The following is a 25525-nucleotide window of genomic DNA, read 5'->3' as shown; positions in this document are numbered from 1 at the left end:
TTAATAAGGGTATCGATAGCTCTAAAAAGGAATCGTTCCCATCATGATTAAATAGGTGACATAATGTTCATCACTCCTAGTTTTTGTCATTACAATGAGAGTTTGAGTAGGAGGAGGCATATTTGATCAGTGCTGCTGCAGATCCTGTTTTTCTTTTTACAAAGTTGTCAAATGTTTATATGAATTGTGCATAAATCCACATTTTTCCCTCCAGTCTTCACCCAGTGTTTAGTAAAGAAATCAGGAAGTGAAATGCAGCAGCAAGGAATCAACAAGACCCTCTGAAGCTCTCTGATCTTTGAACAATGTCTGAGATGTTATTTTTAGGTATTAAATAAACATCTCACCAAGAACCTGAATGACAGGGAACAAGCAGGGAGGAAGCAACGAAACAGATGAAAGAGTTTTATCACCCTGAAGAATCCAAAACTCTATAAAACAAAAAAATAACAATTGTGCCTGTAAAGAGGCCAACAGTATGCAAGATGGAAGCTTTACAATGTGATTGATACTATAGCATAGTCATTTTCAAACTTTTTTTCCCAAGGCACACCTCAGATAAAGCCAGAATCTTAAGGCACACCATCTTCATACTCTTGCAAAATCCCCTCTTAAACATGTCTCATAGTATCTGTAGTGGATGTTTGGTTTCAGTAATAATGGAGCGGCATCTGGCTGCAGACCTCTATGATGAGGCATTTTGGACTCACCTGTTGCAGACTTCTACAACAGGCTGACCTTGACTGTGGGGTGGGAGACGACACACTAACCCTTGTTGGATTTTTCCTTAGTTTGTGGTTTATTTTTAATTTTAGCCCCCTTTTCCTAACCCTAACCTTTAGGCTGTTCAATTACAAATTCAACTGGGCCAAATTTTAAAATCAAGAAATGTAGCCCAGCCGGATATGTTCTGCACCCAGTAATGAGCTGGTAATGTCAAATTTTAATCCAATACAGATTAGTTTGATGACAAATATGTGCTTTTTATTCATAGTCTCCTTTTGAATTTGGCAACATGACAAAAGCACATCAAAAAGCTCATGTTTGATGAAAGACATGTTTTATACTCGGTATCTTGGGGTCTTTCTGTCAGCATCGCTAGTAGCCACGCTTGAAAACAACGCAGTGAATTGTAGGTAGGCTGTTGCTAGGCTATGTGGAGTGTTGCATTCATGGTCTGAAATACTAACCCTGGCCTAAACCTAGCCTCTTTGGGTTCTCTTTAGTTTGTGGTGTAGTGTGTTAAATTTATCCCCGCTCAGTAGACTTCAGATTTTTATTCATAAAATTCTTCTGTTGTGAAAAATTCTGCTGTTGGTTACGGCTCAAGTAATGTACGTCATTACCTTCCCCATTGTAGAGGTCTGCAGCCAACTTTCCTCCAAGTGGGGGAGGGCCAACCAAACCTGGGGGCGGGTGCTTAGGCCCCTGGTGAGGTCACTAGATGTAAAATCTGAGGACGGCTCGTTTCAGCACACATTTTCTGAAAGGTGGAGAAAGAGAAGGGGGGAGGGAACGGATTTTTCTGGTACTTGAGGGGATTGTGGACAGACTAGGGGAACATATTTGTGTTACAAAAGCCTGAAGTGATTTTTGCATATGTCCCCTTTAATATATCATTCTGTCTGTGTTTTTCCTCAGAACTGGCATAAAGGATGTTTCCACTGCGAGGTTTGCAAGATGACCCTGAACATGAAGAACTACAAAGGCTACGACAAGAAACCCTACTGCAACGCGTGAGTCGTCCTCTCTAGAGCTTTCCCTTTCACATCTTTGAATACAGTCTGAATAACATCACAAAGCTCCTGAGGTTTGCATTGTTTACTGTGGAGTGTTCAAATCTCTGTTCTTCCGCTGGACCTCAATGGGGCCTTACTTTGAAGAATTCTGCACTCTAATCAGTGACAAAAAACTAAGCACCCTTTGAATTGAGACATTCATTACATCTGCTGTATTTGTCAACACATATTTTAACTTAAAATCTCCTCCCTTGTCAAATAAAATATAGACAAATTTTGGGCTGGTGCTGTTCCTGATGTTTTTTTACTACTCCTTCCACTGTCCCAACATTTTCTCTCATGTTTGATCATAGAAACAGATCAACGCGTGTCAGAATAAAAGAATTATTCTCACTTATAAAACACCTTACATCAGGAGTAAGGTGAACTACCAGCATTCACTTTAGGGATGCATGATAGTTATCAGTACCGATAAATTATTGGCCGATATTGCATATATTTTACATATTTTTATTATCCCGATAATAAAATATTAACCGATAAAATCCACCGATAATAAAGGTGTTTGTTTTCTTTCTCACGAGACTACACATTCCGAGTGGCGCCGCAGTACACAACCCGTTGTTAGGCACCAGAGAAGAAGAGGAAGCAGACCCTGTGCTAAAATGCTAACAACACGGTGGTGTTATTCAGTATTTACGGTGAGGATAACACGACCGTGTGTGTAGAATTTGCAAACTCCCCAAAGAGTAGAAAGAAGTCCTCGATGGATCTTATAAGTCACTTAAGAGTCATCATCCTAACAACGTTAAAACAACGCGGCAGCAGCCACTAGCCTCAGCTGCGGACATTAGGACCGAGTCAACGGCTAATACCAGGAAGATCGCTGATTGTAAGCAGGCATTGAAAACTGCAAAAAAGCCAAAAGGCGCAATGTTATAATAACAAAATCAGTCTGACAGTCTCCTGATCCATCGCTACCTTCATAGACGTATACCTGCCTGCTCTGTTTGACGTGGTTTCATTCAGTTAGACCACGGTGGACTTTACATTCTTAACCTATCTCTGATACGACTTATGTCAGTGCATATTTTTAATCTTTATGTAAAACATCAGCTCGCTTTAATTCTGGCTTAAGCAGCAAAACAACAACAAAAAAAAACCCCAGACCCAAATATCTCCAATTGTTAAGCATAACAGCCTGTTATCATTTGGTTTTATGGGGAAAACCTATGTCAGTTGTTCGTGTATGTTGTACTTGGTACACAAATGTTGAACTAAAAAAAGTTAACTATAATAACAGTTCTAAAGTCAAAATAGTTCTGTTTTTTGAAAAACATGAGTGATATTAGTAAGAATGAGTTATAAATATCTTTGCTCACTACATATTAACTCCTCTTACCCCCAGATGTGGATAAACACATCAATTTAACTTCTTTTGTTAAATCAACAATTGAAAAAATATATCGGTTATTATCAGTTATCGGCCATCAGGAGTAGAAAATTATCGGTTATCGGTATCGGTTCAAAAAAATACTTATCGTGCATCACTAATTCACTAGATTGGAGAGAGACTGGCTGCTGCTTTCTGGCCATGCTGCAGTATAGCAGAAGGCTGATGTTTGTTGACAGGGCTGATTAAAATGATGCATCTGTACATCCCTAGTTCCATTCAGTTAGTTTAAAAAAGGAGTGTTCCAGGTTGACTGATGTTAGATTTCATTAAAAGCAAATCTAAATTGTTTTTAATGGGCTAAATATAATCTGTAATTAGAAACTTTCCACCCCTGCCTTTAATTTGCTTATTGTTTCTTCTTGCCAAGTTAATTCAGAGTGTTTAATCATCTATTTGTGAAGCTCTCAGAGCATAAACACCCTCCCCTGGCTGTGTCTGCTGTGTTACTTTCAACATCTGTGCCCGTTCATATCTGAGAGTAGACCCTTCATGTTTTTATAGCAGCCGTGGTTTGATGGTTACGGTTCGCGGTTGTTTTCTGTGGTTTTGGTTGTGAGCCCAGCCCTGCTCCTCTCTCTCCACTCTGATGCTGATTCTGTTTACTCTGAACATGATGGGCTTGTTATTAACTGAATGATATGCAGCCTTCCAACGCCCAACAGCACAACAAATGTAGTTAGAATGACCTCCAGCACCAGCACAGAGAGAAGGCTGTGGTTGGGATTTCTGACCCTGTTACTGAGTGGTAGTTTTGAATATTAAATTATGTCAGAGTTGAAGTTTGTTATTGAGTCTGTGTTGTACCTCATGTTTAACTACAAACATTTAGGCCTACCAATGTTGGGTGTCCTTTAAGCTGGACAAATTATAAAGTGCCCTTCAGGCTGCTGTCCAGGTAATGAGACACCTATTTGGTGCTCATCACAAATGCAGTAAAATGCCCTCCAAGGTGCTGTTCCTATGCGCTTTCACTAAACAAAATGTGGTACAGTGCCCTCTCGGGTGTCCTTCTAGGGGAAAAGAGTGCTAAAGTGCTTTCTAGGGTGCCCTTTTAGTGGATGAAAGTGCGAAAAGGCCCACTTGACAAGTGGTCAAGTGCCCTCTAAGGCAGCAGTTCTCAACTGGTCTAACCTCAGGACCCACCAATATCTTTGATGACAAATCATGACCCAAATTTCCAAGAACGCAAGTTTTGTAAATAAAAATGTTTCCCTTAAGATCTTGGATGACAGGAACAAGAGACAGGGCAAAACTGACATGTTTTACACCCCTTGTCCCCATGATAATGTATAGATTTTAGCCAGTTTTCCAGAGATCTTGAGAAACTACTTCATTAACATGGTAAAAGCAGGTCTATATTGATAAAAAATTTAAATTTTCCCATTATCACAATGAAACAGAGTAAAATAAACAGTATGGTTGCATGTTCTTGGTAGACTTTTGCCACCATTTTTTTCCAGACACACATTCGTGACCCACTGAAAACTGCTCCGCAACCCACTTTTGGATCCTGACCCACCAGTTGAGAACCACTGCTCTATGGTGCCCTTCTATTGGTAAAAACAGGAAAGTGCCCTCTTGATTTCCCTTCTAGTAGACAGAGGTGGTAAAGTGCCCTCCAGGGTGCCCTTCTAGTAGACAAAAGAGGAAAGTGTCCCTTCCAGTAACCTTGCAAAGCAGATGGATACAGCTGTTTCTGTGTTTCTCACTGGAAAATCCATCTTGCAAAGCTCCCATCTGAACCGCTGGGGCCTGATTAGAAAGTGAAAGGACCAATCAGCATTGAAGGGCAGTACATTTGAGCACAGCGGAGTCGTGATGTAAGCAAGCAGCAACAAGAAGCCGGTGCTGTTATGGCAAAAGAGATTAGTGTGGATGCTGCTAAAGCGCCAGTTTTATCAAACCTTGATGACATTTCTTCGTTAAAAGAAGAACAAAGAACAGCACTGAGTTGCTTTCTTTCAAAAAAGACAAAAGTCAGGTACTGACATGTCTACAGTCGCCATGGTTCATGTTATGCAGTTCTCTATGGAGTTTACTCCTGTAGGGGCGCAGCTCGGTAGTGACTACGTCATGTGTTTTCTTGCTCTGATTGGCCCGTAAAGATGTGACAGACAGAACATTCATCCAATCACCCTTTCGAGTTCTTTTTCAAAGGCTCTCCCAAACGCTCCATCTGGTGTGCCAGGTTACCCTTCTAGTAGACAGAAGTGGTAAAGTGCCCACTAGGGTGCCCTTGTAGAGGACAAAAGTACCAAGGTGGCCTCTAGGGTACCCTGGTAGTGGACAAAAATGGTAGAGTGCCCTCTAGATAGCCCTTGTAGTAGAAAGAAGTGGTGAAGTGCCCTCTTGACAAGGGGTAAAGTGCCCTCTAGGGTGCCCTTCATGTAGACAAAAGGGGAAGGTGGCCTCTAGGGTGCCCATGTAGTTGACAAAAGCAATAAAGTGCCCTTAAGAATGCCCTGGTAGTGGACAAAATTTCAAAAAATCCTATTTCAATGTCCTATTCTGGTGTCACCAAAATCCCAGTATAATCCTGAAACACTCCCCATCGTTACTGAAAGTGTACCAGTCCGATGTGATTGGAAATTTGCTATTACTCACTGTGTATTTCAGCAACTGCTTCACAGCTCAAAGCATGACTTGGCTAGCAGCCTCATTTTTTTCTTTACTGCATCATAATCCTACATTTAAAGGAAGCATTGGTGTACGGTGAAGTCTAGATTTGGATGAGTTGCTAAACCTTAGTCAGCAGTGAAGAGAAAAAAATCACTGGGTCTGTTTCACCCTCCTTCCAGACCCCCCAGCTCCCAATTATTGGCTTAACAAACACTGAGTCAATTATCCAGAGGTACACAGTCACTAACTGTGGTCTTAATGACTGAGTGGTTGGAGTGACCTTTAACCCTGTGAGGTTAAAAAGGCGTTTCCTGTCAGCTCGATGAACACACTGTCTTTGTTTCTGCTCAGACGTCTCCGCTCTCGTTTAAACAAACACGACGTAAACCCTGAAGAGAAAGTCTCTTTGAATGTACACTCACAGCCATCAACAAGGCACGGATTGATCCCTATCGGCCAAATCAGTGGAGAAAGAACGCAGGCGGTGTTTAAAGTGTTTCACATTTTGGGTTTCAGGTGGTTAAAATGAATGTGAGTTTAATTTCCAGCTGGCTGATGAGGCTGTGAAATGTATCGATGATATTTAGATGGACGGGTGTTGATGTCACAGGTGCAGCGATGAATAATGACTGTCCAGGAATGGGTATGAGTCAGGATGCATGATGGGAACCATTACCATGGCTGCCATTCTGTTGGTGGAGTGCTTATGAAAATCCTCTTCCAGATTGTTCTACATTTAAAATAATGAATAAATCGAATAAATAACTTCCCTCCCTGTCAAATCAAAGATCTGTCTGTTTGGACTTTACTGATCTTTCGGCCTTTAAACTGACGTGCAGCGTGACATGTACGTCTAACAACCACACATCTGAAGTCCTGTTTCCTTGAAGCCTTGTAGGTTCATTTATGTCAGCTCTCCTCTGTTTCACATACTGAGGCTAATGTCCTCAGACTAACAGGGTCTGTTTGCCTTCTACTGAAGAATTTCTCAGTAACTTGTGAAGGACCTGGTGGGTTTTTATTCCATTTAACACAGAGGCTTTAAACACTACTAAATATAAAAGATGTCTGTCATTGGTCCCAGGTCTGTAGGGCAAACACCCTCCAGCCAGCTGGTCGAAGTTGAGCTCTCATCCAACCAAAATCCTGCTGATCGGACAATCCACACAATCAGGGGCAGGAAGCAGGCAAGGCCGGCCATCAGGGTGGATAGAGGGGAGAGCAAAAAAGTGGCAAGAATGGGTTAAAAGTGGAAACAAATGTAGCAGATTAGGTGGAAAAAGTGATGAAAAGGAGTTCAAAAATAGCAAAAATGAATAATTTGAATATCAGAAGCCAATTACTGTGCTCCAAAATAAAGTAACTTTTAGTCAGGATGCTAGCGCTAATGCTACTGATCCAACACACATGCATGGATGTCGTCAATAAACCACAACTTGAGAAGGCCCATTCTCTGGGTTTGTCAGGGGCCCAGGTAGTTCTGGGGGTGAGCCTGGGTGCAGGTAACAAAAGGAGGGCCGTGACGGTGTTTAAACTCTTCTCCTGACCTGCTTTGAAATGAGTTCGAGATAGTTGTGGGCAGGGTTTAGCTATACTATAACCTCCAATTTCCACATTCAGTGACTGCGCTGTGATCTGTCAGTGAATTGTACTGCAGAGCAAATCGCTCTCTGCCTAGTCAGCCAAAGCAGTTTCACTGCCCGCGCACCAGTCCGACACCAGTGCTTCCCTGAAGCACTGCTGTGCTTCGCTGGAGATTTGCTGCAGTCTTTTTTTCAGAGCCAGCTGCTGCCAAACGGATTCAATTCAGGTTGGTCAGAAAGCTCCAAACAGGAAGTCAAAAGCGAGGAATATCCAGTACTTTCAAAATACAACACAATACACGGACTACTGATCGTAAATAACTTCTATATCAATATTACATCTTATCCTGGGTTACAGAGCTACAACAGCACCACTGACGAGGAAAAGTTAGTTTTTATGGTAAAACGCCAAAGAATTATTAGTCATTAGGTTGGCTAGAGCTATAATATAGTTGCAGTTTCTTTATAAAAACAAGAGCAATGATCCACACTGAAAGCTTCTCTTGGAAGAGAAGACGTTTTCACTCTCTTCCTGACTGGTGTTGGAGTGAGTTTTACCCACCAACGCCCTCCAAGTTAGTACCAGAGCTGCACATGTCTGTTCCCTCATTTTGTCTCGTCATTCTGATTGGCTCTTAAAGAAAGTGACAGACTGATCGTTGTCCAATCACCTTCTGAGATTTTTTTTGCCTCTCACTTGTGTGGATTTCCCCAGATAGACTGATCCATATGTCCACGCAATAGATTGGAGACCCCCACAGGATCCAAAGGGAAAAAGGTGACGTAATTATGTCCAAAATTTACAGTAATTTTATTGTTTTTATCGTTTAAATTCAGCCAGAAACTCTGTATCTTGGATCCCTAATTTCAGAGCTTTGGCTGTGCTGTTGTAGGCTGAACGTACTTTGCTCATTTGTTGGACTGAAGTCACATAGAAAGTTGAAACTAAAAGCAAAGATAGCTGTCAATGTTGCCTTAAATGTTGACTGTATTCGTGTCTGATTCTCTAATTAGCTCCTTCACCACGGCCTCAGCTCTCGTCTCTTCTGTCTGCGTGTAAAGTTAACATGACGGCTTTGTTTACTGTGCAGAAACAGCAGCAGACTTTTCAGGGAGCTCTTACTCATCAGTGAGTTTCGTGTTTGTACCTCAGCGCTACATGACGCGCTCAGCACTCAAATCAGCGTCCTGTAATTAAAGTGAGTCTCTGTGAGGCTGAGGCTCCTTCTGATGATGTTGTTTTCCGTCTGATAGAACTGATGTGAACTGTGAAAAGGCCTGGCTGCTTTGTTTGTCGAAGGCCTGTAGTGGGATATGTCTGATGTGTTGGTTCTCACAGTACAAACATCTGAAGTGGCGGCCTCAGTGCTGCTGCATCCTCCTGAAGCTGCTTTAGCTCAGCTTCTTGGTTGGGATGTTCCCAGGGACTATTTTCTCTGTTGATTAAGTGGGAAGTTAAATTCCTGGTAGTCATTGGAACAGTTTTTTACAATCAATATTCACATCTGGCTTCTTATAGGTGAGACTGTGGGACAGTTAAAACTCCTCATTGATCATTTTCAATCCTGCGTTTGTTGAAGAGACAACTAAAGGGTCTCTCTGAATGTCTGAGTCCTGAGTAAACTTGAGGGTCTTCAGGTTTTCCCAATGTGGTCCCGTGTTTCTTAAGACCCTCTGCAGCTCAGAAAGAGGGAGGCTGACCTAAAAGTAGGGGGGATAAGAGGGGAGAGAGATTACAGAAACACATGAGAAGGAACACATTCTCAAAGAGTGGTTTTATTAAAGGACTAATACAACCAAAACAAGGTTTTACCTTCAGTATTGAATAAAGAAGGAGAACTTGGTGCTAGATGATGTGAAAAGAAGATCTGATGCTCAGAAACACCATAGAAACATCATAGTTCATATTAATATACGTATTTAGTCCTAGGTCATGTGATGAGATCTAATCCGTAGTGTATGACTGACCTCTAAGAACAAGGACACCCTCTGACCTCTGAGCTGATTTTTATAATTCTGACATTACTGAACTTTTCTTGAGTTTTCTAAAGCAGACGTGTCTCCTGGTCAAGTCGCTCCTGCTGATGAGGATCCAGTTCTCTGTGTTTTTGCTGACATAGCATTTCTTGTTGGTTCAGATATATGCAAACATTCTTCAGTGTCTTTGATTTGAACACGTGAACTTTAAAGAAAATAGAGCAAACCAAAAAAGCACAAAAGTTCAAATAAACATGCTCAAAATTACTGAGAAATCACAGCAGGAATTTTTACAATCAGGTTGGTTAACTATTTTATGTAAAGGATGGTTACCACAATGCTAAACAGGCTAGACCACTTGAGAACCACTGGCTTAAAGGACTAAAAACAACTAAACTTTAAATCTTACAATATGTGCAAAAAAGTGCCATAGGTGGGCATTAGACTTAAAAATCTATCCTTGTACTTTGGCTCCAGTTTGTTTACTCACCTTCTAAATATGAAATACCAGTATCAGAAATACGTCCAATATCGCTTAAAATGCAGGTATTGGTATTGGCAAGTACACGAGTTTATGCACCGATCCAATACTGTTGGGTGTAACTTTATATTTTGCTTGGTTTAGAAATATTAAATGTTAACGCTATAAACCGGAAATCAACTCTTCTTCGCTGCCGGTAAACGCTTCATTTTAGATCAATGAAGAAGAACCAAAGGACCCCCTGCAGCAGCAAAGAATGGTGGCTGCGGGACATTTTTTCTCTGAATGTGTTCGTTAAAATGCCTTCCAGACCGGCGCTGTTGTACACGACAATAACTGACACAGTTTATCAGAACTTAAGTAACTTTTGAACCATAAATCTTTTCCTTTTACTTGTTTTTCCTCTTGAAGCTAGCTGTTGTGCCGTCCCATTGACACTATTAATGCCTTTGCATCCTGTGCGGCAGCACAGCCTGGAACTTGTGTGACTTTTGGGGACTTTAATGATTAAATCCACACCAGTAAACCTAATATAAAACGTCTTTTTATCCATTTTAATCCAATTATAATCATTTATTACCACTAGCTCGAACGCTAACAGTTATATTGTTTACCCTTTGTGAGGGTCTGTCAGCCAACGGCAGGCTGCTCCGTAATCACATGATGCTATCCGAATAGAGCATAATGGAGAGAGACACAGAGAGCCTATGATGCAGCCCTGTATTGTTATTTTAATATTTAGCAGTGAAACTCACAATAATCAGAAGAAAAACAACTCTAGGGTCACAGAGATGCTGTACATTATGATTCTATTTGTTGATATGTCTAAAATAAGTTGCTAGTCTGCATAGTCAGTCCAGAAAGTTCACACCGGTATTGAATCAGAGCTCACTACGGACGATACCCAACACCTTGATGTTGGAATCATATCTGGAAGGAAAAACCATTATCGGATCATCTCTACTTCTAAAACCTTTTTTGTCCAGTGCTGAAAACAGCTGTAGGTCTTCGGTGATATATTCACCTTGTGATCTGTTGAGCCCTCGCACTGTTATGGAGAAGTGGGATTGTGAACACTTCCTCAAGAGTCTTTTGGCCTGGCTGGATTTTGCTACAAGTATCTTTGCAAATGTATTTGGAGTGATGATTTTCCCTCCAAGCATGTCACCACAGTTCGGCCGTGTCTGCATGTTGTTTTTCATTTGTCCGTCACCTTTTTCTCCTTGCTCATTTTTTCAAACCAGGAAACCAAAATGCTTCCACACACCACATTTAAAAGTCGCTGGAGCCTCCACAATGTAAAACTTTGTCATTGGGTTTTAAAAAGCTCTTTTTTTAGTGGATCAGCTGGCTTGTATGCAAACTAATAGAATTTACTGCTGCATTTACCAGAGTGTGTTTAGTTTGTGTTCAAAAATCTTAGAAACATGGAGATTAAGATGGAGAAAATCAACTTTAAGAAACTTTGATTCAAGAGGAGGAGACACAAAGAAAAGTGGATGTTACATGCCCCAAAAAATCTGCTAACTCTTTGTGTCTTTTGGGTCTTAAATCTGTCTTTAAACCTGAGAAACAACCCTGTTTGAACTACATACTGTGTGCTAACCTGACCTTTAGTATGTCATTAGCAGCATACTAAACTCTGATCATGTGACTTTACTCTGCTTGCAAACACCTACGGTGTTTTGGTGCTGAACAACATCGTTTGAGTTTTTCCAGAATTAAATTGCAGTTTAAAAATCTGAGCATTAACCGACTAAAAGTACAGCCATCCTTTAGAGGAGTAGCTGTCCTCTTTATTTCTGATTAAAAGAAAGAAGCTTTGAGCAGACACAAACAGTCTGATGACTCCATCCATAGCAGGCGTCCTCCTGTGTGAGATATTTTGGTTTAATTAAGTTAGCCGTTATGCTAATTAGTAATAATCAAAGCTGGTTATGTAACTCAGCTCCCAGTGTGGAGATGAAGGCACATGTGAGTGATCTGAAGGCTAAAAGAGGTCACTTCTTCTCCTCTCTCTCCCACGCTCTCTGTCTCTGTGCTCAAACGGACGGGTTAACATGGTTTTTACATGTGGACTTCATGTTAATAGCAGCTCAGATTGCTGTGATAAAGGCTGGGTGGTTATGTAACGCTGCTGCTGCCCACATAACCTAGATAACTGCTGTCTTTTTGTGCCGCACGGAGAGAAATACTCCTGCTCACTTCTCCTCTGCTTCAGGAGGGGAACAGATCATGCAGCAGCTGCAGGATATGATATCATTTACATTAAAGGCATCTTTATCCGGATGGCCTGTTCAGAGGCAGCAGGTGGAATAAGTAGATGAGTGGCTGCTTTTCAGGCATAAATGCAGCCGTCGTTATTGAGGGGAAACCTCCTTTAAGAGCTAAAAATGCTCCTGTTATCTGCCCTGTGAGGTTTTTGTGTTAAAATTCTGTTTGTAGTTAGCTGCAGCTCCAGGATGCTGCAGAGCTTACAAACCGGACGTTTACATGCAGTTAGGAAGACTCCAATAATTGTGTTAGACTACTGCATGTGAACATGTTAGTCCGACTGTCTCAATTTGCATGCTACACTGTTACTCCAGTTGTCCTTGATACCTCTCAGCATGGCCGCCCATAAGGGTGGGAGAGCTGTCTGGGTCCCAGCCAATGATGGGGCCTTTGAAGGTCAGGAGAATCATAGTCCATTGTAAAGCTAATCTATGATAAAAATAATCTGCATTAAACTTGTATTATATCCACAGTAACAAAAATGAATTTTACTTATGCTTTAGTACAATATTTTTCCAAAATATATTATAAATATATATACCCCCATTCTTAAAACAGAATAGATTACTTATGATAGTGTTAATGTGGACGGGCACATTAAACTAAATCATTTGAAAATTTAAGTCTGGCTTTATAGCTAAGCCATGATACGCACAAATGTCAGGATGCCAGAGAATAAAGTGAAAGAAATGGGAAAATATTTACATTATTACAAGGGAAAAAGTCAATAAAAAAAATAAGTGTAAGAAAGTCTTTAGAGAGTGGCAAAAAATGGATAAAAGCTTAAAAAAATTGGTTAAGAAAGACAGATAGGAAGAAATGGAAGAAAAAATGTGAAAAGCAGTTAAAAAGTGGCAAAAATGGACAAGTGACATAAAAGTGTCAGAATTAGTAATGTTATAAAAAAAATGAGCAAGAAAGGGCAACTGAATGAGTGAAAAGGGTTAAAAAAACAGCTAAAGTTGGTTAAAAGCGGTGACGTGGCAAAAAATTGGTAAGAAAGACAAACAGGAAAAACTGGAAAGGAAAATGTGAAAAGCAGTGCGGCAAAAATGAGCAAGAAGTGACAAAAGGGTTACAAATTGGTAAAGGTAGTTGAAACCAGGCAAAAATTTGTGTAAAGAGGCACGAATTGGATAAAAATCGCAAAACACTAAAAGGTTAAGAATGACAAACGGGAAAAATGGAAGGGAAAATGTGAAAGAAGTTAAAAAGTGGCAAAAATGGTTTGAAGTGGTGAAAAAGTAGCAAGAAAGGGTAGCTTAAGTTGTGAAAAACGGTTAAAAAAAATAACAAAAATAGGTTAAAAGAGGTGAAGATGGGTGAAAAGTGGCACAAAATGGTTTAACATGGCAAAAATGGGATAAAAGGGGCAAAAACATTGCTTAAAAAACAAATGGGAAACATGGATGGGAAAAATGTCAAAATGGGCAAGATGTGGCCGAAAAGACTTAACAGTGAAAACAAAAACAAGGCCAGGAAGTGGCAAAAATGAGTTGAAATGGTGAAAAAACTGCAAAAATGGGCAGCTACAGTAGTGAAAAGTGGTTTAAATGTAGCAAAATTTGGTTACAAGTGATAAAGATGGGTGGAAAGAGGCAAACATCGCATTAAAGAGGCAAAAATGGGTTTAAAGAGGAAGAAAATTGGCAAAAATGGGTGGAAACAGTGATGAAAAGGGGTTAAAAATTTGCACAAATAAGTGTTTTGAACATCAGAACCCAATAATAGTTTGTCACACATTTTTGCTCCAGAATAAAGCAAGTGTTAGCCAGGACGCTATCACCAATGCTACTGATCCAACACATACAACTGACATCATCAGTGAATCACAACTGAAAAGGGGCCATTCTCTGGGTTTGTCAGGGGCCCAGACAATTCTGTGGGTGGGCCTGCCTCTCAGAAGACTTCTTGGGTATACTGGTTCGAAACTGGTGCCATAACAAAATCATAAATATGGATTTTCAATAAAATCCTTTCACCTCAGTTTGCCCCCTCCACGCCAATTTATATATGCCCCTGTATAACACATGCTCTCACTACTCTTGCTCCACTCAAACACACACTAAAAGATGAAAAATACTCTGGCTCAGAAGTTTATTTTTTCTTTGTGACTGAGAAAGTGACAGAGCTGGAAAACAACTGGACCATGTAGAAGCACGTCCACAGGGAAACTAATTTGGCACACCTGGATGTGATGAAACACCTGCTCCATGATCACAGTCAGCTCTCTTTAAAGCACTTCTTCCTGCTCGTAGTAAACACAGGAGATGTGTCACATGTAGGTGTTAGAAATCAGGGTTTATTTGCTGTTGTCTGTCTCAGTGCAGCCAAACGGGGTGATGCTTTGTTAAAGCTCCACAATAAAGTATACACTCTAAAACTATGTAAATAAGTCAAAAGGCACAGCGTTAATGAATTGTGTTGTAGGCCAATCGCTGCAAATATGAATCGGCGTACACAAACTCATGCTTGTCATGTCTTATATACGTTGGAGGACTGTCATGCAGCTGCAGCTTTAACCTGACCTACACGTCTCAGCTTCAGTGAGTTTTAAAGAGCAATCCAGGGGACAACTAAAAGTTATCACCGAGTTAAGACGAAGACGAGGAGTCGCTGCAGAAACAGCACAAACTAATGACTTTATCCCAGAGAAAAAGAGAGAAGAGGGAAGCAAAGAGGGGAGACTGAGAATAAATCCAACTGCAAGACACAAAGATGGAGAGCGAGCTGCTGAGAGATGTGACGGGAAACTTATGTAACACTCCTTCTAATCTTTGCTGCTTTGAGCTGAGAATCTGCTGAAAGAGGACGAGGAGGGGAGGGGGCGACAGGAGCCAGAGTGAGGACACTGAACAAAGAGCCAGTTAAAGACAGTTTTTAACATGTAAATAAACAGAAATGCTAAGGATTGGAGAGGCGGAGAGGGACGAAGAGGTTCAGCCGCCACTGTGGGAGAAAAGAGAGAGAGGAAGAGGGGATAGGAGGATGAGAGGATGAGAAATGTGTCTGTTGAAGGCTGACTGAGAGTGTCACGCATGGCTGAGTGAAGAGAAAGACAGAGAGGAGATCACTGGAGACAGTGTCATGGTGTTAGAAGAGCTGCCATGACACAGCGCTCTGTTTGCTCTCTTGTTGTTTTTCTCATCAGACGCTCTCACAGCTTTTTCTTTCCATCCATCCATCCATCCATCCATCCATCCATCAACTCCAATCCACCTCTTTCTTTACCTTCCTCTCTCTATTCTCCTTCTACTCCTGTTTGAAGTTCTGAAGTTCAGTTCAGTTTCCTCTACCTCTCTACCTCTCTAACAACTCTCTTAACCCTCCTCGTCTTCTTTTCTCTTCTCTCCTCTGTATTCCCCCTCTTCTTTCTTTCTTATCACCTTTCCTTTTCTCATCTCCTTTACCATTATATCCTTTCATCCCCTTAATTTGTCGTCTCTGGTCCTTAATTTTCTTTTAGCTTCTCTTTCTATTTGTTCCATTCTTTTATCTTCTTCCTCACCAAACCCCTCCTTCACAATTGTTTCTTCTGCCTTTTGAATGTCCCTCTTCATCATCATAGTTTCTTTCCTCTTCTTTCTATTTCTTATTTCCTTTTTTCCATCTTCCTTTCCTTTCCCTTTTCCCATCTTTCTTTTCCTTTATGTTACTTTACTTTATACTATTTTACTTAAAGTAACTTTAAATTATTTAACATTCCTTTCCTTGATATAACTGTATATTACTCTACTTATATTACATTACTTTTTTACTTTGTTATTTTAATTAATGTTACTGACATTACTTTACTAAAGTAATGTTAATGTTAAGTAAAGTGACATTTAGTAATGCCACTTTACTTAAAGTTACTTTACTTAATGTTACTCTACCTAATGTCACTTTACTTAAGGTTACTTTACTTAATGTTACTTTACTTAAGGTTGCTTTACTTGATGTTACTTTACTTAAGGTTTCTTTACTTAATGTTACTTTGATAAACATAACTTTACTTCACCTTACTTACCTGACCTTATTTCACTTGATGTTACTTTACTTAATGTTACTTTACTTAATGTTACTTTACTTAATTTTACTTTACTTAAGGTTTCTGTACTTATTTTTACTCTAATAAATGTTACTTTACTACATGTTACTTTACTCAACATTACTTAACTGAACCTTTCTTTACTTAACGCTACGTAACTTGACCTTACTTTACATAACATTAATTTACTTGACCTTACTTTGCCTGACCTTATATAACTTGATGTCACTTTACTTAATGTTATTTTACTTAATGTGACTTTATTTAAGGTTTCTTTACTTAATGTTACTTTAATAAATGTTACTTCACTTAATTTTACTTTATTTAATGTTACTTAACTTGACCTTTCTTTTCTTAGTGTTGCTTTACTTAACATTAATTTACTTGACCTTACTTTACTTTGCGTTACTTTACTTGATGTTACTTTTCTCATGGTTACTTTACTTAAAGTTGCTTGACTTAATGTTACTTTACTTAATGTCACTTGACTTAACTTACCTTACTTTACTCTCATTTACCTAGTTACTTCACTTTATATTTTTATTTAATGTTTTTACCACTTTTCTTTATTTTACTTTTATTTGTTACGGTTCCGTCCTTTATTTAAGAGGCATGTTGAACAGCCATCACCTAAAGCTGTGTTGGGTTGAGGAGAGTGAGAGTCTGAAGTAGAGAACAGGAGATGATGCAGAATGAGAGAAGAACAGGGCTTATTATATATAAAGAAGAATGTTCATTATATTGTTACAGCCCCTCTGTATTCATATTTCCTTTCATTTTTCCATCTTTTATTTTTTTTCCTTTCATTACCTGTCCAATGTCTCCTCTTTCATTTTTTTTCTCCAGTGTCCTTTATAGATGGGTTAAGTTAAACCTTTATCAGAGGAATGGCCAGTGATCAATAATTTTGCTCGAAGGAACCATCATAAATGATTTTAGGATGCTGAAGCGTAGTGAGAGGTGTGATGATTGAATGAGTCAAGTCTAATTCCATGTAAAACATGAGTTGGCGATTTGTGCTCTGAGTTACCAGAACAGTCCCAGATGATAAGATTTAATGCTTCTTTATTTTATTGGGGGTAATTACATAACATAATCAAATCTGTTTCTCACTGAGTAGGCAGATTTGAAGCGTGGCAGAAGCTCTTAAAGAGAAAATCTGGAACAAGATTATACATCTGTTAACAAATCTCTCTGCTCTAAAGAGGTTTGCTCTGGGATTTTTCTGAAGGAGATCTGAAATATTCAGTAATTAGTTTCCTCCTGATTTCCCCCCTCTTTGTTTAGGACTCTTCCTCTCTCCATGTCCTCTCTAAGACACAGCTCTTTTTCTAATCTCTGCCATGAATCAGCCTGGCAGCTGGCTATTAAATCTCCTGGGTGATAATATCTTTTACTTAAAAAGCACAGCCTGAATTACGTCCCCTCATTTGTCACAGCCTTTTATCAGCGACTGCCTACGACAGAGAAGCATGAGAGGAGGTGAGGAGCGTTAAATGTTGGTGATGAAGGTGAGGTAATTAAACACGAGTCGGCGCAGAACTTCAGGCTCACCTCTCGGTGTCTCAGCTTTAGAAAATGAAGTTATTTTAGGTCACAGCACAGCATAAGAAATGTACATGTTTACATAACTAACTAATAATGTTAAATTAGTGTTATATCATGGCTTTTTGACAGTCATGTTGGCTAATTGTTGCACCATTAACAGAAGTCTGTGGTTTGATTTCATCTGTCATGAATAATGCCTCTTTACTGTCAGCTCAGTTTCTGAATCTTTGGCCATGTTTAATGTTAAAACAGCAAGTATCACCGTTCTCCTTTAAGAAATAAAAGGCCTCAGGTAGATTCAGCTTTCATGCACTGAAGTTTTAATTTCCATGGCGACACATTCAGCGAGGCATTTAAAGGTTCAATACGAGGGCGACTCTCTGAGAAGTTTCTAGAACAGCAGGGTTGCTCTCTTTCTCTGCAGGGTTCAGATCAGACTCACCTGGAATAATAACACACCTGGGGTTTAATCTAGCAGCAGTCATCTCTGATGATGATAGTGATGATGATGATTGATGGTGGTGATGTGGTGATGTGACATCAAGCAGATACCCCCCCCCCCCCCCAACACACTGAGTCTGAGACTCACATTCACAGGATTAGTCTGAGCCCGGGGCTGTGTAAATGCTGCAGTGTGTCTGAAGTCAAAGTAGGACACACTACACATGGTGGACTGCAGACATCACTGTTTGTTTCTTCTACTCCCATGTTGTTGGCTGAAGGATCGTAGCACTTATGACTTTAAACTGGACAAAGTTTTTTATATTTATATAAAGTAATCAATCACTGAAAGGATTTGTTAATAACCTGTTTAGGGTTTTAGAGATGATGTCACGTAGCAGCAGAAAACTCTTGTTGGGGGGCAAGCAGTGATTTCTGCATAGAGAAACATTACCAAAAGGCCATGAGTTGAGCTTTTTACGACTATGCCAAGCTTTCAAAGTGCAAAAATAAAAACATTTTTAATTCTTAAACTAATACTCTGATCTTGCCCATGTTTCCTCATCTGATGTCTCATGTTGTGATGGGAAATAGGTCTTTTTTTTTTTTTTTTTTTAAAGGTTTATTTTTGGGTATTTTGACATTAGTAGTTTAATAAAACTACTAATTTATAATTTCATACGTTTTGTGATCAGAATAGAAAGTTTTACAAAAACAACAACTTCTTTCCCCTAGCAACGCCTGAGGGCTTGACTAGTAACTGGAATAGCCATTCCAATCCCATAAGGTTCTTAAGGAATGTAAACGTTATTCACTACTCCAGTAAATAGGTGGGCCATAGATACCAAGTCACAACAGAACAAAAAAAAAAGTCCACTCAGTGCACTTTCTGAACGAATTTGTCAATGAAATGACATGAAGACGAGTGAGACGGACAGTCATGTGATCAGACTATTAACCTGTACATTAACGTGAACAGTCATCTGATAGAAATCTTATTTTTAGCAGACCAGCTGTTTGAAAAAACAGAATAATTCCTCCTTCTGCACTACTAGGTCACAGACGGGAAACGGAGCTGTCCATGCCCATCAGGTTCTGATTCTCCGTCAGACACGTAAATATTTATCAGATATTATCATGCCAGTTTATCAGAAGCGTTTCCTTTGGCTCTACAAAGAAATAATGTTTTTTTTTCTCATGTTTGTGTTATTTGAATCTTCTGACAATAGTTTATAGCAGTTAGAACAGGAGGGAAGTGAGTTTTTTGTGATACTCACCTCTCAGTGTTAAGGTGAGCCTGAAAACAAGATGTATGTCTATTAGCAGAGTCGGTTTGCTCAGCATTTCTAACATGCATATCCAGTACTAGACTGAATTATCAACAGGAATAATCACACAGTGGGCATCAGCTCTGCTCTAACTGGATCTCGCGCCCTCTCTCTGAGAGTGAGAAAACTTTATTGACACACGTCAATAGACACACAGCACATGTGCATTTTGTCACATATATCCAGCGCACATCACTGGCCACTGTCACTGCTAATTTTTATAAGTAAACACAGAACAGAACCTCTCATTACAATTGAGAACATATATACACATTCGTGTTCATGTCAGCAACATCGGATATAAAAGATTAGACCGTCATAGGTTACAGGTCTTAAACCTAGAGTCTGTCATTTTATTTATGTCAGTAAAGTGATGGTTGATGACGGTCCATAGGCTTCTTAGGCTGGCAGTGCTGTACTCCCTGCTCAGAAAATATGACTGTTTCAGGTTGCTATAGTTACTCCTAATGTAACAGCTAACGGCTGCTGCGCATTAATTTGGAACAGTGAAAAGATTTTTTTGGACCAGGACTACTTGAGAAGTTTGAAAGGTGTCCGTTTATGAGGAGTTAATTGACATGAATGGAATTTCCAGAGCCAATCAGAATCAAGTATTCACCAAGACCATGTTATAAGATTATAATATAAGAGTATCATTCCCTTTAATACATCAGTTCATATCCAATTTTCAAAATGAATCAAAACCATCAAAATTTGATATTTTTTTCAAAATTGTTCAGCCCTAGTTTAAACTAATATTGTGTTTGCAAAAAAAAAATCGCAATTAGATTATTTTCCCAAATCATCATCCTAGTCAATCATCAATCATCCTAGTATCCTGTAAAATTCTGTGGTTTTTCACTTCCAAAGTTTACTTTTCCTCATCAGTGGCGCTGTTGTAGCTCTGTGACCCACTGACCTCCTGATGACCTTTTGTTTGTGCTGCAGGATGAGACGTAATAATGTTATAGTGATCTGAAATTTGTGCATTGTATTTCATTTTGAAGTCGACTGGATACTCTGCACATCTTTTCATCTGCTCCATGTAGACTGAAGCGGTTTAGCAGTGGACATCGCCAAAAATAGACCTGCAGTGTATCTCCGAGGAAGCAGAGTGGCATGGTGCTTCAGGGATGGGCTGGAGCCAGACCAGGGGAACTGCTCAGATTTACTAGAGAGAGAGCGATTTGCTTTGCAGTGCGATTCACCGATGGATGGTGGCACAGTTGTAGTATGTGGAAATTTGAAGTTACTGTAAAAACTAATACTGTCTTGCAGATTAGTTGTACGGAGGTGTGATGGTGCCGTAAGCTACTGTAAGGTTAACTACATCACAGGATAACTTTAGCATCTGAAGTTTATTGTAAAAAGAAAAAAACAGGTAATTTACCTTTCACCTCAAATTTTAGTGCTGCTCACAGCAGTCACAGCTTTTGGACTTTGAGGAGGGTTTGCAAAACCTGCAGTATCACAATCTCTGTTGCTTTACCTGGATTTGGTGCTCATGTTGTTGGGGAAATGAATAGCACACTGACATGTACAGTGACGTAATGATGAGGCTCTCTGGTCAGCATCAAACTGTGGAAAAGCTAATCGATTCTCTGACAGTTCTTAGACTGAATCAAGCACCAGGCCTGGAATGGTTTCTTGTTATTCCCAGCATTTAAACTATGTCACTTACATAAAGCATGCTTTTAGTCTTAATAATAATAGTAATAATAATAATAGAGTGTACAGGCAGATTCATCATGTCCCTCCTAGTTAATGTTTGTTGTGTGGCTGAGCTGTCAGTGAGGTTTTTCAGGAGCCAAATCTGTCCTGAGCTCACACTGAGATTTTCATCAACACCTACGCAGGAACATGGAGAGAGGCCAGACTGACCCACAAACACACACATTCAGCTGTCTTCCTCCTCGTCCTGCGTCTCTCTCACTGTGAATCATGAAAAGAGCATCCATGTTTCTTTATGTCAGCAGGTAAAACCATCATCCGCCCGTCCTGCAGCTCAATGCCTTGTTGTTGTTGACAGGATGAGGACTGGGATCTGTGGTGTCACTGGGTGGGCTCCCATCATGCTGCCTGCCTGCTGCAGCTTCCAGTGACAGCCATGATCACAGTCGTTCCTCCTGCTCCACTTGGCATTTAATTTTCCATCACAGAAAATGCCTGAAAGAGAGCTCCATTCACCACATTCACATAGCAGCAGTTTTCTTTGAAACATCAGATTGGGGAGCTTTTTTTTAATGTCCAGGTGTGTTGAGATAAATCTGACCTGCTGTCTTCTTGTACTTTGATTTTGAAAAACAGTGGATCGAGCCTGATTGCAGAGAGAATGGCATATGGAAAAGGAGGCACAGGCTGGACTCAAACCCAGGCTGCCCACACAGGGACTATAAGCATCAAAAGTGGTGTTCAACTACACTGCTAAGCCAACCAGCACCCTGCAAATCATAAAATTAATACTGTTTCATATTTACAGTCAGATCTCCTGTAATGTTGGGGGAAGCCTGTGGACTGCAGAAGATGCACTTTGTGGATTATACAAAATAAGAGCAACTTATGAAGGGAGCTGACAGAAAGAGGAAGCACAACAAACACAGTAAAGTCAAAGTTTTGAGAAAGATGACAGATTTAACTTCAGTGACAGATCTGCTCCATGGTGGCTCAGGATAGACCTGACACAGCTGGACTTTTGACTTCTTACAGATCTTAACCATGTTATGACATAATAAATAACTTTAAAGTGTGAGTACATTCAGTGTCATTTTTTGGCTCAGACAGCTGAAGTAATCCAGAGTAAACCTACCATTAAAAGGTAATTAAGATTCTGAGAAACAGACACACTTTGCTCCTCTAGTGAAAAGGCAAGAAGTCTTGATGGGACTCTTGGCTTCACTGTAGTTACTTTAACCCTTAAGAGATCCTAGTGACAATTTTTCTGCTATTCTTTTTTTTGTTGTTTTTTTTTTTGCCATTTTGGCTGTGTTGAATATAGCTCAAATTTGCCAGTGGAAATTCATTATAAAAGTAGAATTGTCATCTCAGTTCTTTAAATTAGCCTAAAATCACTAAGCTACACAAAAACCGACACATTGAATGTCTCATTGAAAACCATTGAAAATGCCATTTTTTCCCCACATTTATCTTAACATAAGCATTCCTTTATGTTAATTGATCATTTTGGACTGCTAGCTTTCAATTTTTATTTTTATATTGGTCCACCAGATGGCGCTACTTTGTCCAATTCAAAGCATGATGCCAAATTTCACACTTTTATTCTGCAAGGATGCCTTGCTACTGAAATGATGAGTGTGTGTCACTATTGATGTTGGGTGAAGGTGTGTGTGTTAAAAAAGTGTGTGTGTATTTTATTGATTTTTTGTGTCTATTATAAACAGTGGAGTTGTGTAAACATGCTGACCTTTAAATGGTTAAAATCCCCGAATTATTAAATATATTTGATATGTATATTTCAAGCTAAAGTAGTTTTAAAAGACTTATTTATTTAAAGTGGAAAATCAGTTGATGTATATTTTTACATCTGATTTTAGGAAGCTGGCGATTTTTGTTGTTATGGCCACGAGTGTGAGTTTTGATTAAAAAAAATCATCAAATACTTTGTAAAATTTATTTTATGAAAATGTATTTCTTTTTGAACAGTGGAGTTTTGCAAACATAATGGCCTTTAAAGGGTTAATTAACCCCCCAAAATTCAATCAGTATTTGACATGAATAAACTTAGCACTAAAAGTAAGGACATTCTGTGTGGTAGATTATGTCTTTGTTGTAACAATGCTTCTTGGCAATAAATCCATTGGAGAGCCTGTTTATCACCCTTTTAGATGGAGCCACATTTGTAAGGAACATGCATTTGTGGGATGAGCAGCAGAGCTGAGTATGCAGGTTGCGTCCATGAAAAATTTAGTATTTTTTAAAGACTGACTCGTTGAAAGTGGAACAAATATTGGTAAATCTTAAAGCAGTTTTTGGGAAGCAGACATTTTTTGTCCTTAGGGAAATAGGCCCTATGCTTTAGGATGAGAAAGGAACAGGTACAGTCAATACTGTCTCAATTATGGAAAAAATCTAAATCAGGATAATTTTTGCTTATTATTGAGATCACAGTTATTAAACATAATTGATTACCAACTGATTTTACATCTGCATCTGTGCCTGAGGGATACGTGGTGATACAGGGGTTAGTGCAGTTACCTTACAGTAAGAAGGTTCCTGGTTCTCTCTGGGCACTCCAGCCTCCTCTCACCACCAAGGACATGCTGACTCTATAGGTGTGGGAGTGCCTGGTCTATATGTCAGCCCTGCAATTGGCCGCCGCCTTGCTGCCACTCCCACCCAATGACGGTTGGGATTTGCCTCAGCCCTCTGCGACCCAGAATGGGAAGCGGTGTAGGAAATGGATGGATGGATCTGTGTGAGTTTCAAAAGATAGGCCTCAGTAAATTGGCATGTTACCTTTAAAGAAGGCGACCAAATTTCTTGGTTTGTAAATTTGATCAGAAATGAATCTAACCAGGAAAGGTGGATTGCTCAACAATAAAACATGGCAATCACTCACCATTTTATTGGATATTTATCAACCTTACAGTGATGGTGTCAGTTTTTACTTTAGTCAGGAACACTCTCGTCATACATTTAACCATTTTATTGCAACATGGATCTACAGTTTTACTTGACAGAGAAGGCTCTGCTCCAGAGATGCTCCATAGCTAGAAAACCCCATACAGATACATTTATGATAATGCATACTGAATACGGTAAAATTAGTTCAAAGCAATTAATCCATGTAGCATGAATCTGAAAATGAGGGTGCTGCAAGCTTTAAGCTATGAAGGAGGAGGCTGGGGTGGAGGAGGCATTGCCAGCAGCAGCAGCAGTGTGGTGCATAAGCATTAATGCAAGCAGGGATTAATAAGAAGTACATCATATGTAAAAAGAGCTGTGATTGGCTGTGGTAGCTGGGAGGCGATAACAGGGATCAGCTGGCTGTCAGCTGATTACAGCTGGGCGTATGTCTACCATGTCCCACATGAACTAACCCTAAGCTTCATTTAACAAAATAATCAGAAACCCTGAAAAGTAGGCGTTACTCTGAAATGCTATACTGTAGTACAGCATTAGCAGAGTAGATTAGATTGATTGAACAGGATCTAAAAACACCATGAGCAGGAGAAATCAAGAGGAACACCAAATCGACTTAGTTTTGCTTCTAATCTCTGAAATTTTTTTTTCTCCAGATCTCACAGTAACACTCACTCTGACTCTGTGCGTCACTGCTGCTGGGAGCCTGGAGACTGTTGTTGTTTAGTAAATGTTACAGCAACATTATAGACAATAGTCCATCTAAATCTGTGTTTAAACACACCCACCACACTGCAGCACACACACACTCACACACACTGGTGTATTGTTAATGCGGTGTCTTAACGAGCAGTAAGAGAAAGGCAGGATGTGTCTGTAGGTATTATTGGAAACAGTTAAAAGGACACTCTTTCTGTGGGTTTGTTCCTGTGCTTTTTGGCTGAGGTTATTTTTAGCTAGTGGCATGGATGACGAAGGTACCAACCACCTTAGAGTTTCTCTGAGTGCCTAACAAGTTTTCCTCCTGAATTTGGGCTATATTGAGATTTTTGTGTGTCTGTGTTTGTTGTTACATAAACCTGCCCGGTATTTCCACTTCCAGTCTCATTTAATTTCAGCTTGAAGTGGAATCTCATTAATCTAAAGTACAAATTCATTCAAGTAGTTGATGAAAAAGTTTAGACTGGTTGACTTTGGCTTCTCTTGGTAGGATCTGTAAAACTAGAGTGCAGTACTTGCTCCATTTTAAATAAATCCCTACAGAAGAGGAGTGATGAAACGGCATCTTAAAGCTCCCTGCACATCTACAGGCCCTGACACTTAGCTGTCTGTATGTGTAGACCTTGCGCATATTTTCCTTGAGGTTATTTCCCCTTACATATTACCTATAACTCTAAACCACCTGATGCATTAATAGAATAAGGCAGCAAGGGATTACCAGGTATGAATG

The 25525-nt window shown here is 39.7% G+C and overlaps 1 protein-coding gene across 1 annotated transcript in view; it reads left to right on the top strand.

Moving 5' to 3' along the window:
- LOC121527232 (LIM zinc-binding domain-containing Nebulette-like) overlaps positions 1–25525 on the top strand; it is a 46024-nt gene that overhangs the window by 7115 nt on the left and 13384 nt on the right. Inside the window, exon 2 of the mRNA XM_041814087.1 lies at positions 1642–1736. Coding sequence (XP_041670021.1) covers positions 1642–1736 — 95 coding nt within the window. The remainder of the gene's footprint in view (positions 1–1641; positions 1737–25525) is intronic.

Source organism: Cheilinus undulatus, linkage group 19 (assembly GCF_018320785.1).
Source record: "Cheilinus undulatus linkage group 19, ASM1832078v1, whole genome shotgun sequence".
In the NCBI taxonomy this organism is placed as follows: Eukaryota; Metazoa; Chordata; class Actinopteri; order Labriformes; family Labridae; genus Cheilinus; species Cheilinus undulatus.
The sequence above is the reverse complement of the archived record's forward strand: the minus strand, read 5'-3'. Positions and strand labels throughout refer to the sequence as shown.